This window comes from Manis pentadactyla, chromosome X, assembly GCF_030020395.1.
Source record: "Manis pentadactyla isolate mManPen7 chromosome X, mManPen7.hap1, whole genome shotgun sequence".
Taxonomy (NCBI): domain Eukaryota; kingdom Metazoa; phylum Chordata; class Mammalia; order Pholidota; family Manidae; genus Manis; species Manis pentadactyla.
In genome coordinates this window covers 48,064,017-48,083,688 of record NC_080038.1, presented here as the reverse complement: position 1 = coordinate 48,083,688, position 19,672 = coordinate 48,064,017, and the positions used below count along the sequence as shown (strand labels likewise).

Here is a 19,672-nt window from a genome sequence, read left to right as displayed (position 1 = left end):
TCTGAGTCTTAATGAAGCTTTACTGTCTATACATTTTTAGCTGTTTCATGATTGTTTCAGAGCAGTGTGGTCCAATAGAACTTTTTGCATTGATGAAAATGTTTGGTAATCTCCCCAATATGGTCTCCTCTAGCCACGTGTGGCTACTGAGCACTTGAAATGTAGCTAGTGTGATGAAAGAACTACATTTAAAATTGTACTTAATTTGAATTTATTTAAATGTAAATTTAAATGTTAAGTATGTGACCTGGACAGCACAGTTCTGGATCTCATGAAAAATTAAATTTCAATAAACTTTGGCTGGTTTTCTCTTTTTTAGTTGTGTTGGTGTTGAAGAGGAGAAAGCTGCTGACATTGACCTGTACCACTGTCCCAACTGTGAGGTGTTACATGGGCCCTCCATTAGTAAGTAGACCTTGCAGTTTCCAAGATAATGTAGTCCAGAGGAGAGAGAAAACAAAAGAAGGGTGGAAGGGAGATTGCCTTTACCTGCTTCAGATTCATCTCCCTTGGGAAATAGCAGAAGCCTGTGTAGGCTTGCAGGCCAGAAGCTGCCCCAGTGAGAGGGCAAAAGTGTAGAGTTTCATCCCTCTCTCTTCCTAGGGATTCCCCAGAGAAAGCACCTGTCCTCACCAGGGACTCTCCTGAGTCTTTGAAGACCTCACTGACTCCAAATGCTCCATGGGGTTGTTAGATTGGAAGAGAAGCAGGATATGCCAAGGTCTTTGCTGTTGGAACCATAGCTCATGGCCATCTGACTGATGCTCTCATCTTTTTCTGGCTTAGTGAAAAAACGCCGTGTATCTTCAAAAGGGCATGATTCACACAAAGGGAAGCCAGTGAAGACTGGAAGCCCAACATTCATTCGAGAGCTTCGGAGTAGGACCTTTGACAGGTGAGGACCCTTACCCTGAGATCAGGTGATCACCAGGATTCTGGGAGGTGGGACCCATGTCTTTCCACCTTTCCCACTGGCTGTCCCATTAGGTGCCTACCCCATTTGGGGGTGTCTTCAGGGCTCTGTGAGTCCCCTCTGATGAGGGATCTTCTGGTATAGATAGTTTGTGGGAAGCATTGCTAGAGTTTCATTTGATGTGCATAGTACATTTAGATCCATTTGTAGAAACTTTTGGTAGATAGGTAGGCAGTTTTCTCCTGTCAGGGGAGGATGTTATGTATCTAAGTAATGCTACAACTAGAAGGAGTCTTAAAGATCAAAACGATTAATTCTCTCATTGTAGAGAAGAGGAAACAGTTTTTTGAATTTTGTTTGTTAAGGTATCATTGATATATAATCTTATGAAGATTTCACATGAGCAACGTTGTGGTTATTACATTCACCCATATTACCATGTCACCCTCACCCATCTCATTGCAGTCACTGTATGTCAGCGCAGTAAGATGCTATAGAGTCACTACTTGTCTTCTCTGCGCTATACTGCCTGCCCCATGACTGCCCTACATTATGTGTGCTAATCACAATGCCCCTTAATTCCCTTCTCCCTCCCTCCCTACCTGCCCCTCTACCCACTTCCCATTGGTAACCATTACTCCCTTCCTCGAGCCTGTGAGTCTGCTGCAGTTTTGCTCCCTCAGTTTTACTTCATTATACTCCACAAATGAGTGATATCATTTGGTACTTGTCTTTCTCGGCCTGGCTTATTTCACTGAGCATAATACCCTCCAGCTCCATCCATGTTGTTGCAAATGGTAGGATTTGTTACTTTCTTATGACTGAGTAGTATTCCATTGTGTATATGTACTACATCTTTTTTATCCATTCATGTACTGATGGACACTTAGGTTGCTTCCATATCTTCGCTATTGTAAATAACACTGCAGTAAGCATAGGGGTTTGCAGTCACTGTCTATCAACATACCAAGATGTTACCCAGTCATTAATTGTACCCTGTGCTACATATATATTTTTGAATCTGAGATTGGGTTTTCTTTGGGTAAATTCCTAGGAGTGGAATTCCTGGGTCAAATGGTATTTCTATTTTTAGCATTTTGAAGACCATCCATACTGCTTTCCACAAAGGTTGAATTCATTTACATTCCCACCAATAGTATAGGAGGGTTGCCCTTTCTCTGCATCCTCGCCAGCATTTGTTTTCCTGGTCTTTTGGATGTTAGCCATCCTAACTGGTGTGAAGTGATAACTCATTGTGGTTTTAATTTGAATTTCTCTGATAATTACTGATGTGGAGTATCTTTTCATGCTGTTGGCCATCTGAATTTCTTCTTTGGAGAAGTGTCTGTTCGGGTCCTCCGCCCATTTTTTAATATGGTTGTTTGCTTTTTGGGTGTTGAGGCGTGTAAGTTTTTTGTATATTTTGGATGTTAAACCCTTGTGGGATAAGTTGTTTATGAATCTATTCTCCCATATTATAGGATGCCTTTTTGTTCTACTGATGGTGTTCTTTTCTGTACAGAAGCTATTTAGTTTGATATGGTCCCATTTGTTCATTTTTGCTTTTGTTTCCCTTGCCCAAAGATATGTGTTGAGGAAAAAATTGCTCATACTTATACTTTAAAAAAGGAGATTTTTGCCTGTGTTGTCTTCTAAGAGTTTTGTGGTTTCATGACTTACATTCAGCTCTTTGATCCATTTCAAGTTGACTTTTGTGAATGGAGTAAGACAGTAATCCAGTTTCATTCTCTTACATGTAGCTGTCCTGTTTTTGCCAACACCAGTTGTTGAAGAGGCTGTCATTTCTCCATTGTATATCCATGTCTTCTTTATCATGTGTTACTTGACCATATATGGTTGGGTTTATATCAGGGCTCTCTAGTCTGTTCCATTGGTCTATGCATCTGTTCTTATGCCAGTACCAAATTGTTTTGATTACTGTGGCTTTGTAGTAGAGCTTGAAGTTGGGAAGTGAAATTACCCCTGCTTTATTCTTCCTTCTCAGGATTGCTTAGGTAATTTGGGGTCTTTCGTGCTTCCATATGAGTTTTAAAATGATTTTCTCTAGTTCATTGAAGAATGCTGTTGGTATTTTGATAGGAATTGCACTGAATCTGTAGATCACTTTAGGCAGGATGGCCATTTTGACAATATTAATTTTTCCTGTCCATGAGCATGGGACGTACTTCCATTTATTGGTATCTTCAATTTTTCTCGTGAGTGTCATGTAGTTTTCAGGGTATAGGTCTTTCACCTCCTTGGTTAGGTTTATTCCTAGGTATTAATACAATTTTGAATGGAGTTGTTTTCCTGATTTCTCTTTCTGCTAGTGCATCATTAATATATAGGAATGCAACAGATTTCTGTGTATTAATTTTGTATCCTGCAACTTTGCTGAATTATTAGTACTAGTAGTTTTTTTGGTTGATTCCTTAGGGTACAATATCACGTCATCTGCAAACAGTGATAGTTTAACTTCTTCCTTATTAATCTGTGTGCCTTTTATTCTTTGTGTTGTGTGATTCCCATTGCTAGGACCTCCAGAGCTATGTTGAATAGAAGTGGGGAGAGTGGGCATTGTTGTCTTCTTCCCGATCTTAGAGGAAAAGCTTTTAGCTTTTTGCTTTGAAGTATGATGTTGGCTCTGGGTTTGTCGTATATGGCGTTTATTATGTTGAGGTTGTTACCCTCTATACCCATTTTGTTGAGAGTTTTTATTGTAAATGGATGCTGAATTTTGTCGAATGCTTTTTCAGCATGTATGGAGATGATCATGTGGTTTTTGTCCTTTTTGTTGATGTGGTGGATGATGTTGATGGATTTTTGAATATTGTACCATCCTTGCATCCCTGAAATAAATCCTACTTGATCATGATGGATGATCTTTTTGATGTATTTTTGAATTCGGTTTGCTAATATTTTGTTGAGTATTTTTGCATCTATGTTCGTCAGGGATATTGGTCTGTAAATTTCTTTTTTGGGGTGTCTTTGCCTATTTTTGGTATTAGAGTGATGCTGGCCTCATACAATGAGTTTGGGAGTATTCCCTCCTTGTCTACTTTTTGGAAAACTTAAGGAGTATTAGGTCTTATATAAATTTTTGATAAAATTCAGTGGTGAGGCCATCTGGTCCAGGGATATTGTTCTTCAGTGCTTTTTTGATTAACAGTTTAATTTCATTTCTGGCAGTTGGTCTGTTCAGATTTTCTGTTTCTTTCTGGGTCATTCTTGGAAAGTTGTATTTTCCGGAAAGTTGTCCATTTCTTCTACATTATCCAGTTTGTTAACATATAATTTTTCATAGTATTCTCTAATATTTCTTTGTATTCCTGTGGTGTCCATACTGAATTTTCCTTTCTCATTTCTGCTTCTGTTTAAGGAACTGTCTTTAAAATTAAAATTTTTGAATGGTCATGTAGTTCTTTTACAAATAAGAAAAAGATTGGTTTCTTTTTAAAAAATTAAAGTGGGCTTATTAAAAATAAATTGCTTGGAATTACCATTTAACCCAGGAATTCCACTTCTAGGAATTTACCCTAAGAATGCAGCAGCCCATTTTGAAAAAGACATATTCACCGCTATGTTTATCGCAGCACTATTTACAATAGCCAAGAAATGGAAGCAACCTAAGTGTCCATCAGTAGATGAATGGATAAAGAAGGTGTGGTACCTATACACAATGGAATGTTTTTCAGCCATAAGAAGAAAACAAATCCTACCATTTGCAACAACATGGATGGAGCTAGAGGGTATTATGCTCAGTGAAATAAGCCAGGCAGAGAAAGACAAGTATCAAATGATTTCACTTACCTGTGGAGTATAAGAACAAAGCAAAAACTGAAAGAACAAAGCAGCAGCAGACTTACAGAACCCAAGAATGGACTAATAGTTACCAAGGGAAGAGACTGAGGAGGGTGGGTGGGAAGGGAGGGATAAGGGGGAAAATGGGGCATTATGATTAGCAGGCATAATCTAGGAGGGGGACATGGGAAAGGCAGTATATACAGAGAAGATAAGTAATGATTCTATAGCATCTTACTACACTGATGGACAGTGACTGTAAGGGGGTATGTGGGGGGGACTTGATAATAGGGAGAGTGTAGTAACCATAATGTTGTTCAAGTAATTGTACATTATTGATATCAAAATAAAAATAAAAATTTTTAATGTAAATAAAAATAAATTGCTTGAGTTGGGCAAAAATAATGAGAAAATATAGAAAAATTAATGAATAAAGCAGTCTTTTGCTTAGTTTTTAATTCATTTGACCATGCTCAGCTATCGTGGAATTAAAGTTTTCTTTAGAATTGTGTTTCTTCAACGTAATATTTTTGTTGTATTTGTTAATTTAAAAGCTTTAAGTCTCCTTTCTATCCCAGATCCTTCAGGTCCCTTCCTCAAGGCAAGCAACTTTTTGTGCATTTTTTAAGGAATAGTTTTTGCTTATATAGACATATATGTGTGTGTCTTCCCTTCCTTAAAAAAAAAAACAAATAGATACACTCTATAATTTTATGCATCTTGCTTTTTTTAAAGTCTAAATTATTTATCTTGGAAATCAGACTATAACAGCACATATATATGTTCTTTACTTTTCTCATGGATGTTTAGTGTTCCATTGTATAGATACATACTTTTTAATCAATCCTCTATTGATGAACATTTAAATTGATCTTAAAGAAAGAAGTCCTATGTATATACTTCCTATTGTAGACTCATTTCCAATCTAAAGACATACACAAGTAAAAGTGAAGGGATGGAAGAAGATATTTCATGCAAACAACAGGTAGAACAAAGCTGGAGTAGCAGTGCTTATATCAGACAAAATAGATTTCAGAACAAAGAAAGTAACAAGAGACAAAGAAGAACAATACATAATGATAAAGGCATCAGTCCAATAAGAGACTATAACCATTATCCACTATCTATGCACCCAAGGTAGGTGCACCTAAATGTGTAATACAAATGCTAACTAAACTAAAGGGGGAAATAGATTACAACACATTCATTGTAGTAGACGTTAACACACCACTCACATGAGAAGACAGATCAACCAGACAGAAAACAAATAAGGAAACAGAGACACTGAACCATACATTCGATCAGATTAACTTAGCAGACATCTACAGAGCACTGCACCCAAAAGTAGCAGGATACACATTTTACTCAAGTATACATGGAATGTTCTCCAGAATACATCACATACTAGGCCACAAAAAAGCCTCAACAAATTAAAAAATATTGAAATTGTACCAAGCGACTTCTCAGATCACAATGGTATGAAACTAGTAATAAATTATACAAAGAAAACAAAAAAGCCTACAAACATGTGGAGGCTAAACAACATGCTTCTAAATAATCAGTTGATCAATGAACAAGTTAAAACAAATCAAGCAATAACATAGAGAGAAATGAAAATAAAAAATGCAATAGTCCAGTATCTGTGGGATGCTGAAAAGGCTGTTTTAAGAGGGAGGTACATAGTTGTACCTCAGGAAACAAGAACAATTCCAAATAAACAGTCTAAACTCATAGTTAAAAGAACTACAGAAACTCAAAGGTAGTGGAAGGAGGGGCATAGTAAAGAGCATAAATAAATAATATAGAGAAGAATGAAACAGTGGGAAAAGTTAGTGAATCTAAGAGCTGGTTCTTTGAGAAAATAAGCAAAATAGATAACATAACCCCCTAGCCAGACTTACCAAGAAAAGTGTACACACATAAACAAAATAAAAAATGAAGGAATACTCACAACAGATACCACAGTAATACAAATAATTATTTGAGGATACTATGAAAAATTATATGCCAATTAATTGGACAACCTAAAAGAAATGGACAAATTCTGAGAAAAATAAAACCTTCCAAGACTGACTCAGGAAAAAACAGAAATTCTGAACAGACCAATCAACCATATTCAAATTGAATTGATAATCAAAAATACCAGTAAACAGAAGTACAGGACTAGATGGCTTCATAGCTGAATTCTATCCAACATTTAAAGAATAGCTAATACCATCCTTAAAGTATTCCAAAAAGTAGAAGAGGGAATGCTTCCAAACTGATTCTATGAGGCCAGCATCACTCTAACACCAAAACCAGGGAAAGACTCTACAGAGAAAGAAACTTACAGATCAATATTCCTGATGAACATAGATGTAAAAATCCTCAGCAGAGTATTACCAAACAGAATTCAGAAATATCTCAGAAGGATCATCCATCATGACCAAGTGGGATTTATCATCCATCATGACCAAGTGGGATGCAAGGATGGTATAATATTTGTAAATCAATCAAAATATACCACATTAACAAAAAGAATGATGAAAACCACAAGATCATCTTGATGCTGGGAAAGCATTTGACAGTATTCAACGTCCATTCATGATAAAAACACTCAACTAAATGGGCATAGAGGGCACATACCTCAACGTAATAAAGGCCATATATGACAGGCCCACAAGTAACATACTTAATGGTGAAAAGCTGAAAACTCTTCCTCTAAGATCCAAAACAAGACAAGGATGCCCACTTTCACCACTTTTATTCAACATAGTATGGGAGGTCCTAGCCACAGCAATCAGACAAAACAAAAAGATAAAAGACATCCAAATTGGTAAGGAAGAAGTTAAACTGTCACTGTTTGTAGATGACTTGATATTATACATAGAAAACTCTAAAGACTCCACCAAAACACTATTAGAACTAATAAATGGATTCAGCAAATTTGCAGGATACAAAATTAATACACAGAAATCTGTTGTGTCTTATATATTAACAACGAACTAGCAGAAAGAAAAATCAGGAAAACAATTCCATTTACAATTGCCTCAAAAATAATAAAATACCAAGGAATAAACCTAACCAAGGAAATGAAAGAACTATACTCTGAAAACTACAAGACACTGATAAGAAATTAAAGAAGACACAAATAAGTGGAAATCTATCCCATGCTCTTGGATAGGAAGAATTAATATTGTCAAAATGACCATCCTGCCCAAAGCAATTTACAGAGTCAATGCAATCCTTACCAAAGCTTCAACAGCATTTTTCACTGAACTAGAAGAAATAGTTCTAAAATTCATATGGAACCACAAAGTACCCCAAATAGCCAAAGCAATCCTAAGAAAGAAGAACAAAGATGGGGGGATTATATTCCTTGGCTTGAAGGTCTACTACAAAGCCACAGTAATCAAAACAATTTGGTACTGACACAAGAACAGACCCATGGATCAGTGGAATAGAATAGAGAGCCCAGATATAAATCCACGCATATATGGTTAACTAATATATGATAAAGGAGCCATGAATATATACTGGGGAAAAGACAGCTTCTTTAATTAACAACTGGTGTTGGAAAAACTGGATGGCTATATGCCAGAGAATGAAACTGCATTACTGCCTATCTCCATACACATACATAAACTTGAAATGGATCAAAGAGCTGAATGTAAGTCATGAAACCATAAAACTCTTAGAAGAAAACACAGGCAAAAATCTCTTTTTTTAAACGTGTAAGTATGAGCAACTTTTTCCTGGACACATTTCCTTGGGCAAGGGAAACAAAATAAAAAATGAAAAAGTCAGACTACATCAAACTAAAACCTTCTGTAGAACAAAGAACACCATATGCAGAACCAAAAAGCACCCTACAATATGGGAGAATATATTTGTAAATGACTCATTTGATAAGGAGTTAACATCCAAGGTATATAAAGAGCTCATATGCCTCAATACCCTAAAAAAAATAACCCCATTAAGAAATGGGTGGAGGACCTGAATAGACATTTCTCCAAAGAAGAGATATAGTTGGCCAACAGGCACATGAAAAGATGCTCCACGTGCCTAATCATCAGGGATATCACAAAAGAGATATCACCCCACACAAATTAGAACTGCCCCTATCCAGAAGACAAGAAAAAACAAGTTTTGGTGAGGATGTGGGGACATGGGAACCCTCATACACTGTTGGTGGGAATGTAAATTGGTGCAGCCACTGTGGAATGCAGTATGGAGGTTTCCCAAAAAACTAAAAATACACCATTTGACCCAGTAATTCCATTTCTAGGAATTTACCTGAAGAAAACAAAATCCCTGATCTGAAAAGTTGTATGCACCCCTATGTTTATTGCTGCATTATTTACAATAGTGAATTTATGGAACCAACCTAAGTGTCCCGTCAGTAGATGAAGGTATAATGAAGATGTACATATATACAATGGAATAATATTCAGCCATAAAACAAAAAGAAATCCTGCCATTTGCAACAACATTGATGGATCTAGAGGGTAGTATCCTCAGTGAAATAAGCTAGGTTTAGAAATACGAATACTATAGGATTTCACTTATTTGTGGAATATAAGTACAAAGCTAAATAGAATGAATAAAACATCAGTAGACTCAAAGACACTGAGAAGGGGCTCATGGTTACCATGTGGGGTGGGTATTGGGTTTGGGGGGATGGTGAGGAGGAAAAAGGGGCGCAAAAATTCTCAATCATATTGTAGGTTAGTCACAGCGATGGTAGTACTGCATGGAGAATATAACCAATGATTGTGTAACATCTTCCTATGTGACTGACAGTTGCTGTATTAGTGGGGGGTGAGGATTTAATAATATGGGTAATTGTTGAACCACTGTGCTGTATACTTGAAACTAAAAAAGACTATATCAATAAAAATGAGTGAATAAGAAAACAACTTGAAGGGAACTTAGCAAAGAGATAAGTACATCTGTACATTCAATAAATTAAATACCTTGACATTCTTCAATAAATAGATAGATCCAAGTATTTTGCTATTAGAAAAAAGTGCTGTAGTGAGTGTCTTTGTACTTAAGTTTCTGGATATGTAGGGGGAGAATATGTGTAAATTTACTACCTTAAAGTAAAATTGCTAGATTAAAGAGTATGTACTTTAAAAATATTTATAAATATTGCTAAATTATTTCCACAGTGGCTATACCATTTCACGCTCCCAGTAGGCAATGTATGAGGGTGCCTTTTTCACTATATCCTGGCTAACACTGTTTATAATCGTACTTACTGCCTTTCTGATAAGATAAAGAAATGAAATGTTATTTACACTTGAATTTCTTTAATTATGAAGCACGTATGTATATGTTTATGTATTTATAAGTCATCTTTATATCTTTCTTAACCAAGTGCTTAATGTTGTATTGGGTTACTGCCTGTTTCTTACTGATTTGTAATTGTTTTCCTTGCAGAAAATTTTACATTTTATGTAGTTAAACTTACTTATTACTATTTTTAATGACTACTGGGCCTTGTTTCTTCCATGTTTTTCCTACTACTATATGGCTTTATTTTTTTCATTGTTATCTTTGATCCATTTAGAATTATGTAGACAATGAAATGTACATTAAGTTTAGTATTTTTCCAAATGCTTGTCCTAACACACCTTGTCAAATAGTCCATCTTTTCTCCAGCATGATTTTCTTCTAGAAAAAACTCCTGTTTTCAAGTTAACTGTGTCAAGAAAATGATTGTAAAAATTGTGTTTTTAATCAGTCTTTTCTCTTTATTTTTCAATATTTTAGATAGGGTGATGCTGCGCTGGGTTAGAGTAAATCAGCTAAACTTTTCTTCCTGGGTAGGGTATTGACTAATTTCTTTCTCTCTCATCCAGAGAAGAGGAGCCTATTGATAGGATATCCTGGGTTCAGCTCCCCACCTCTGCCAGTGAACTGGCTTCTGGAGAGATCATTTCTTCCTAGGCACATGAGGTTTATGCAACTGGTTTCTAGTCTACTTTAGGTCCCCTCAGGAAGGTTCCACCCCTTGGGTGAGTGGCAACATCCAGTGAAGTCTTCAGTGGCAGGACCTTTGGAGCTCATGCTTTCTCTCATGTGCCCACAGCTCAGATGAAGTGATTCTGAAGCCCACTGGAAGTCAGTTGACCGTGGAATTCTTGGAAGAGAATAGCTTCAGTGTGCCCATCCTCGTCTTGAAGAAGGATGGCTTGGGGATGACTCTGCCCTCAGCATCATTCACTGTGAGGGATGTGGAACACTATGTTGGTAAGTACCACAGACCCTCTTAACTGTGACATTGTTCACTCCCATCAAGACCTGTCACCCTTCCCCTCCTATCTACCTTTTGCATTTCCTTTCTAGGCATTTTGAGAGTCTGAGGTGAAGTGCCTTGCCCAGAGTTGTTCTTTGGCAAAGTTAGAACCCAACTTCTGCTGTTCTCTTCCTTTTCCTACTAATAGACTAAAAAACCCCAGGCTGAACCTCATTTTTTACCTGGAGGATTCCGGGGATAGTAGTGGTCTCTCTGTCCTCTGTTGAGAAGAAAAGCCTTTGTCTTTTGCCCTCACTAAGGTCTGTTGTCTTCTGGGCATAAGTTTTAGAGGATAGGAAGAGAAGAAGAAAAGAAACAGGGTGGATTGTACTGTGAGTGAGGCTGTGGGTCAGGCAGTTCCGTCTCCCTAGCAGGCCTGGACCCTGCACGTAAATCTAAGGACAGTCTGAGGGATTCCTACCCCATTTCCCAAACATGCACATACAATGTTGAGGAAAGAAGTGTTGAGTGTAAGGCCATTCTAGGGACTGGTGAGGAGAGAAGAGAGAGTCTTCTCTGGTCTCTGAAACCACTTGTTGCAGAGCCCATTTCTTTACTCCAGGTTCTGACAAAGAGATTGATGTGATTGATGTGACTCGTCAGGCTGACTGCAAGATGAAGCTCGGTGATTTTGTGAAATATTATTACAGTGGGAAGAGGGAGAAAGTCCTCAATGTCATTAGTTTGGAATTCTCCGATACCAGGTAGGAGGAGTAAGAAGCCTGACAAAAAGTGCCTGGCACTTGTGATATGCTGAGTATGTCTTGGTGTTCCTTTCCCTTCTTCCTCCTGGTAGTTTCTTCCTTTGGGATGGGGAGTTGGTTTTGGTTTATACTTTTTAGGGTAACTACTCACATTATAACAACTGAATCATATTTCTCCTCTACAGTTTCTGTCATTGGATAGCTTATACAGTATCTAATCTAGTTAATTTTTGTCTCTTTCAAGACCTAGGACAGCTTTCTTAGACCTTTTTCTGATACTTAGATTGTGACATGGTCCCTGTTTAACTCACAGGATAGGTCCTCTGTCCCTGGAAACAGATTTACTAACATTACCCCCAAGTAGTTTCTCTAATGATAAGGTTTCTTAGAGTTAAAAAAAAAAAGAAAAAATGCTTAGAACTTTTTAAATGATTCTGTCTAGCCTCACTCACTCAGTAGATAACATGTAATCTTCACTGTACTCAGAACTGTGGGAGATCCCAAAAAGTCATAACATATCTCTTTGCACTTAGGCTTACTGTCTGATTATTTACTTTTTTAACTTTTAGTTTTGACGTAATTATAGATTCACAGGAAGTCGCAAAAAAAGTATGTACAGGGAGGTCTTGTGTATCTTTCAGCCAGTTTTCCTCAAAGGCAGCATCTTACGTAACTATAGTATAATCTTAAAACTCTTACTTTTGGTTTTAACATGCAAAGTTAAACAACCCAAGGGTGTTTAAGAAAACTGTTTGTTTATACATACCTCACTTCATTTCGAAAGACTGAAGTAGCTCATAGAGATGCAGAGAGGAAAAAAAAATTTGAACAAAGGGAAAATTAAGGTGATGAAATAGGATGCATCTTGTGGGTAATCTGCACACAAAACACATATATGAATGTCTGGATAGTTGCTGGAGGAGAACTGTAGAGTTTTCACTGAATTTCCTGAAGATCAGAACAAAGAATTGAGTGTAATATTATAAGACTTGTGGTTTTACATAGGCTAAAAACAGCCATATGTTTAGGAGAAACACTTCTTTACCTGGAACTGAGCTTTGAGAGGTTTTTCTAATGGTTCCTCATAAAGAAGACACTATGAGGTAGGGATAGTACAATAACTAATAAACCAAGTGCCAAGTAAGTGGGCCTGGGTCAGAGGAGTATGAGCACATAGTGGAGGAAATGATCACCTTTGACTGGGGAAGGCTGTGGGGCTGGGACTTGAGACTTCTAGTGCTGAGGGGAGTGAGGATGCTGACCAGACTTATGGAAATGTATCCAGTGTTCCCTTGGGGATTTTGTAGAGAGAATTTGTTTGTCTTGTCTGACTTTCACGGGGATGGGGGCATTTTATTTAGGCTTCAACATTCAATTCCCAATCAGCTGACATCTGCTCTCCACCCCTTCCCTGCTAGGCTTTCTAACCTTGTGGAGACACCCAAGATTGTTCGGAAGCTTTCATGGGTGGAGAACTTGTGGCCGGAGGAGTGTATTTTTGAGAGGCCCAATGTGCAGAAGTACTGCCTTATGAGTGTGCGGGATAGCTATACTGACTTTCACATTGACTTTGGCGGCACCTCAGTCTGGTACCATGTGCTCAAGGTAGGAATGGATATGGCTTCTGGAGGCAGCCCAGCCTTGAGCCTCCCTGTTTGTTTTAGGTTGGCAGCACAAAACAGACTGCTGTGGCCTACCTGCCTTCCAGATTCTATTTTGGTGAGATTTCCATGTAACTGTTCTGTCAGGGTTAGGCACTTAGTAGATATGCCACATAAACTGTCTCTACTTTACAGTTTTGATGCTCAAATATTTTTTTTAAATAACCGCAGATGCCTACCTTTTTTTTTTTTACTGTTACCTTCTTAATTGAGCCAGTCTGTACACCTACCATAAATATGGAAATGCCCATATTTACTACAGAAATTCCTGATAACAGGATAAATTTCCCCTCCTCTCCAACCTTACTGGGGTATAATTTTTTTACCTTAAAACAACACAAATTTATTATTATTATTATTATTTAATTTTTTATTAAGGTATGATTGATATACACTCTTGTGAAGGTTTCACATGAAAAAACAATGTGGTTACTACATTTACCCATATTATCAAGTCCCCACCCATACCCCAATGCAGTCATTGTCCATCAGTGTAGTAAGATGCCACAGATCCACTATGTGTCTTCTCTGTGCTACACTGTCTTCCCCGTGATCCCCCACACCATGTGTACTAAACATAATACCTCTCAATCCCCTTATCCCTCCCTCCCCACCTGCCCTCCCACACCCCTCCCCTTTGGTAACCACTAGTTGAGGTATAATTTATATAAAATAAAATTAATCTATTTTAGGTGTATAGCTTGATGAGTTTTGACACTTGTATATAGTCACATAACTGCCACCACCAGTAAGGTAGAAGATATGTGAGTTTTTTTAAATTAAAGTATTGTTGATATACAATCTTATGTTGGTTTCAAATGTACAACACAGTGGTTCAACAGTTACCCACATTGTCAAATCCATGTGAGTTTTTTAGTGTCAGCCTTCCTGTAGATAGTTTTCCTTTTGTTAGTTGTTATAATTTTAGAATTAACATATTGATCATCTGTGATTATAAAAGGTTTTTGAGGCCTGGAAAACAAATTTCTTAAGTAATTTTGATTGTTTTCTACCACTTTTCATACTATTTAGTGTTCTTAACAGAAATGCCAAGGGAAGAGCTAAAAATTTGGGTATGGCTTTTGTCCAGATGACCACAAAACCTTAATCTAGTTGTTTTCATTGGTTTATCAGGAATAAATTAGGGTGTGTAAATGAAAGTGCTATCATGCAAATGTTAAATTTAATTTTACTTCTAAATAATTTTTCTAGAAAAATTGCAAAAATAATAGGAAGAATTCCTGTGTACCCTTCATTCATATTCTACAAATGTTACCATTTTATTATATTCTCTCTGTGATGCAAACATAGTAAAATGGTTTATACATTTTTTTCTGTAACATTTAAGAGTAATTGGAGACATGGTGTCCCTTTTTCTTGTAATAATTCAGTGTGTATTTCTTAAAAGCAAGGGTGTTCCCTTATATAACACCAGTATGGTTATCCAAATCAGGAAATTGATATTGATACAATATTATATCTAGTCTATAGATCTGGTTCATATTTCTTCAGTTATACAATAGAATTTCTGGTAGTGTTGCTTTGAAATTTATTATCATGAAGTTTGGTTAAACTAATAAAGCTGTGGGTTGGGGATATTTTTGTGCTGGTGGGTTTTTGCTTCTTTTCTGCCAGATTATCTGTATGGTGATTATCCAGGTAAATATAATTAGGAAATAAAATTTTCTTCTAACAGATAATCACCTAAAATATAATCTTCCAGAAGTCCTTGGGCAATTGATTAACTTTTAAACTTTTATTAGCTTTGATTGCAGGTGTGAGAAGGAATATTCTCTGTAAATGACATTTAAAGACACATTCAATTTTCTTTTCTTCAGTAATGTGGACTTAAATTCTCCTATGGCTGGTTGTATTGATCTATGAATCTATGGAGGCCATTTTTCATTTGGTATTACATCTAAAATAGGAGACTTTGGTGTACATTTGTTCTAACTTGAACAGTTTTGTTTGAAATGCCCTTTCCAAATTGTTTCTGTCAATCTTTTTAAAGCCAAAAAGTGCACAGTGCAGAAGGACCTTTTGAAGTTTTCCAGATCCACGTAAAAAAAAATGTAGGATGGATTTGGGAAAGAATTCTGGCATATTATGTGGTCTTGGAGCATGGGAAAGAGAATATCCTTTTGGAGACCCCCTGGAGGTCTTTTCTGGAAATGCTTGTTATTTTTGGTATTTAAACCTCTGTTTCAGGGTGAGAAGATCTTCTACTTGATTCGTCCAACAAATGCCAACCTGACTCTCTTTGAGTGCTGGAGCAGCTCCTCTAACCAGAATGAGATGTTCTTTGGGGACCAGGTGGACAAGTGCTACAAGTGTTCTGTGAAGCAAGGACAGACACTTTTCATTCCTACAGGTCTTCCCTGGGCCCCTCTGCGAGGGTTTAAGGAGGGTGGGCAGAAGAAGAGGGCGTGTGGCACCAGAATCAACCCCTTCCCTTAATGTGTAGATTTGATTATGTGAGATGTCACTCTAATATCACATGAAGGCTCAGAACTGGTTCTCAAAGAAATTTTCATGGTGGCCAGTTGGCAGGCAGCATGGTCACCTTTGGGGGTGGGGGCAGCTACAGGTGGGAAGATTCAGGAGGAGGTTGAAGGACTCCTTTGCACTGAGCTGATGTTAACTCTGTAAGAGTACAGGTCTCTGAGCACCATGATTCTAGGAATAGTGACTGGGAGACTAGCTTTGAAGTCTGTAAATCAGAATGACCTGGGATGGGGGTTGGGCTTTTTTCCCTAAACAATTCATGCCCAGGCTTCACTCCTAGAATTATGTATTCATAGGTCTGGGTGGGATCTGAGAGGCTGTACTTTGAAAAAGTCCTTCCAGTCATCTCAACTTGGGGAATGTTGACATCTTTACTATGTTTAGTCTTCCATAAACACAGTATGTCTCTCCATTTATTTAGATTTTCTTTGATTTCTTAATTCTTTGACTTCATAATTAGTTTTTAAGTGGAATTCTCTAGTGCAGTCATATGGACCTGGAGATTTCTTTTTTATGAAGTTTTTAATTAACATTCCATTTCCTTAAACTCAATTAGGCTATTCAAAGTATTTCATAGTGGGTGAATTGTGATAGCTTGTACTTTTTAAGGAATTGGTTCATTTTATTTGTCAAATTTATGTGTGTATAGTTGTTCATAGTTCTTTCTTATTCTCCTTTTGATGTCTTCCATATCTCTAGTGATACCATCTGTTTCATTTCTGATTTTAGTTGTGTCTTCCTTTTTATTCTGTGTTAGTCTTGATGGAGTTTTGTTAACATTATTGAACTTTTGAAAGAACCACTTTTTGTTCCATCATTTTTCTCTGCTGTCTTTGTTTTCAGTTTCATTGATTTCTGCTTTTACCTTTGTTTTTCCTTCCTTCTGCTTGATTTGGGTTTATTTTGCTCTCTTTTTTTCCAGTCTCAGGAAAGGAGCTTGGGTTACTGATTTCAGACTTTATCTCTTTTCTAATATGTGTTTAGTGTTGTAAATTTCCTTCTCAGCACTGACTTAGCTGTGTCTCATATTTTGATATGTTGTATTTTCATTTTCATTTAGTTAAATTAAAAAAAATTGAGGTATAATTCATATACCAAGAAACTTACCATGTTAAAAGGAGCTCAGTTAAAAAAAATATTCACACGGTTGTGCACAGTGCAGAAGGACCTTTTGAAGGACCTTCTAATACCAGAAAATTTTTGTCACTTCAAATAGAAACCCTACACCCATTAGTAGTCACTCTCCATCTTCCCTCCCCCAACGTGTCACTTTTGTACTTTTTATTATATATGGATTTGCCTATTCTGAATCTTTCATATAAATGGAATCATGCAATATGTGGTCTTTTGTGTCTGACTTCTTTCATTCAGCATATTTTCAAGGTTTATCCATGTTATAGCATTTATCAATAGTTCATGGCTGAATAATATTCCATTGTGTGATTATACCACATTTTGTTTATCCATTCATTATTTTATAGACATGTAGGTTCTTTTTACTTTTTGGCTATTATGAATAATACTGCACAAGTTACTGTGTTAACATATATTTTCAGTTCTCTTGCACATATACCTAGGAGAGGAATTGCTGAGTTATATTCTGTGTTTAACTTCTTGAGTAATTGCCAAACTCTTTTATAAAGCAACATTTTACTGTATCACTAGCAATTCATTAGGGTCTCAATTTTTCTACATCCTCCCCAACACTGGTTCTTGTCTGTCTTTATGATTATAGCCATCCTGTGCATATGAAGTGGTATCTCATTGAGATTTTAATTTGTGTTTCCCTAATAACTGTTGATGTTGAGCATCTTTTCCATGTGCTTGTTGGGTAGTTGTGTATCTCTTGGAGAAATGTCTATCCAAAACATTTGCCCATTTTTTATTAGATAATTTGTCTCTTTATTATTGAGTTGTAAGAATTGTTTATGTATTTTGGATATTAGATCTTTATCAGGTACATGATTTGCCAAATTCTGGGGGTTGTCTTTTCACTTTCTTTATCATATACTATAAAGTGCAAAAGTCCAGTTTTGTTTGTTTGTTTACTTGTGTTTTCATTGTCATATCTAAGAGGTCATTGCCTAATTCAAGGTTATGAAGATTTGCACCTATGTTTTCTTCTAAGTGTTTTATAGTTTTAGCTCTTACACTTAGGTCTTTCATCTATTTCAAGTTAATTTTTGTATATGGTGAGTTGAGGGTACAGTTTCATTCTTTTGCATGTAGATGTTTTTCCAGAAACATTTGAAAGGACTAGTCATTCCCCATTCAATTGTCTTGACACCTTTGTCAAAAATCAATTGGTCATAGATGTATTGGTTTATTTCTGCACTTTGAGATCTGTTCTGTTGCTCTGTATCTCTATCCTTATGACAGTACTACACTGTCTCAATTACTGTATATTTGTAGCAAGTCTTGAAATTGGGGTATGTCAGACCTCCAATTCTGTTTTTCTTTTTTAAAATTATTATGCCTATCCTGGTCCTTTGAATTTATATGTGAATTTTTAGCTCCAGGTTCTGTGTAGGTTTTTTAGTAGATGCTCTAGTTTTATATATGTAAACTAGATAAACTATATATATCTTATCACTGCCTACTGGTATTGGCATTTTAATTGACATTTTACCAGTTTCAGGGAAGGGTTGAAACCTTACCTTTTCATATCCCTTTACTCTTCCCATTTATAATATATTTGTCTTAAATATTTCCTCTGCATTCATTGAAAACCACATCACATAGTCTTTTAAGTTTTGTTTCAACTGTCAAATATAATTTATAATACCTAACAGAAAGAAAGTCTGTTGTATTTACCCATATTTTTATTCTTTTGTTGTTCTGTCTTCCTTCCTTGTGTTTGAAGATTCCTTTTTAAAATCATTTCCTCTCTGTTTAACGTTTCACAGCAGGACTGCTGACAACAGATTCTCTTTATTTTCCTCCATCTGATACTGTACTGATTTCCCTTTTGTCTCTGAAGAAGATTTTTTTGCTGGGTATAGAATTCTGAGTTGATAGTTATTTCCTTTCAGCACTTGAAGGATGTTGTACTGCTTCCTTTTGGCCTCCATAGTTTCTGGTGATATTTTGGCTTCCATTCAAATTGTTTTTCCCCTATATGTCATTTCAGTGTTTTCTTTTTTCTTTAGTTTTCAGCTATTTGTCTGTAATATGTCTAGGCATGGGTATTTTGGGTTTATACTGCATCTGTTCACTGAGCTTCTTGATTGTGTAAGTTTATGTCTTCTGCCATATTAGTGTTAATATTAACTATTATTTCCTTGAAAACTTTTTCAGTCCCACTCTTTAACTTCTCTTCTTTTGGGTCTCTGATTATACGAATGTTACACAATTTTCTGTACTTCCACTGGTCCCTACCTGTGACAATTTTTCTCTTAGTCTGTTTCCTCTCGTTCATATTAGGTACTTTCTATTGTTCTGTCTTCAAGTTCTCTGATTCTTTTCTCCATTGTATCCATTCTTCTACTGAGTCCATCTGTTTCATTATTTTTGGTACAGTATTTTTCAGTAATAAAATTTCTATTTTCTTATTTATATCTTCTCTATTTCTTTTTTCATTTCAAGCATGTTTGTAATTGTTCATTAAAGCATTTCTTCCTCTTGTTTGTTTTAATATTTGTATCTTTAAATGAACTTTTTCTATTTAAATTGTATAATTTATTGACTTAAAATTGTTCATAATATCCCTTTATAACTTGTTAAACAACTGTAGAATATGTAGAGATGTCTTTTCTTCTGTCCCTGCTTTGGGTAATTTGTGTTTTCCCTCCTTTTTTAATTAAAA

The 19,672-nt window shown here is 36.3% G+C and overlaps 1 protein-coding gene across 5 annotated transcripts in view; it reads left to right on the top strand.

The window, feature by feature from the left end:
• PHF8 (PHD finger protein 8) overlaps positions 1-19,672 on the top strand; it is a 177,439-nt gene that overhangs the window by 48,274 nt on the left and 109,493 nt on the right. For all 5 annotated transcript variants that reach the window (XM_036930848.2, XM_057495987.1, XM_057495986.1 and 2 more), the window contains exons 3-8: positions 320-405; positions 787-895; positions 10,791-10,951; positions 11,560-11,701; positions 13,120-13,306; positions 15,571-15,733. In XM_036930848.2, the coding sequence (XP_036786743.2) occupies positions 320-405; positions 787-895; positions 10,791-10,951; positions 11,560-11,701; positions 13,120-13,306; positions 15,571-15,733 (848 nt within the window). The remainder of the gene's footprint in view (positions 1-319; positions 406-786; positions 896-10,790; positions 10,952-11,559; positions 11,702-13,119; positions 13,307-15,570; positions 15,734-19,672) is intronic.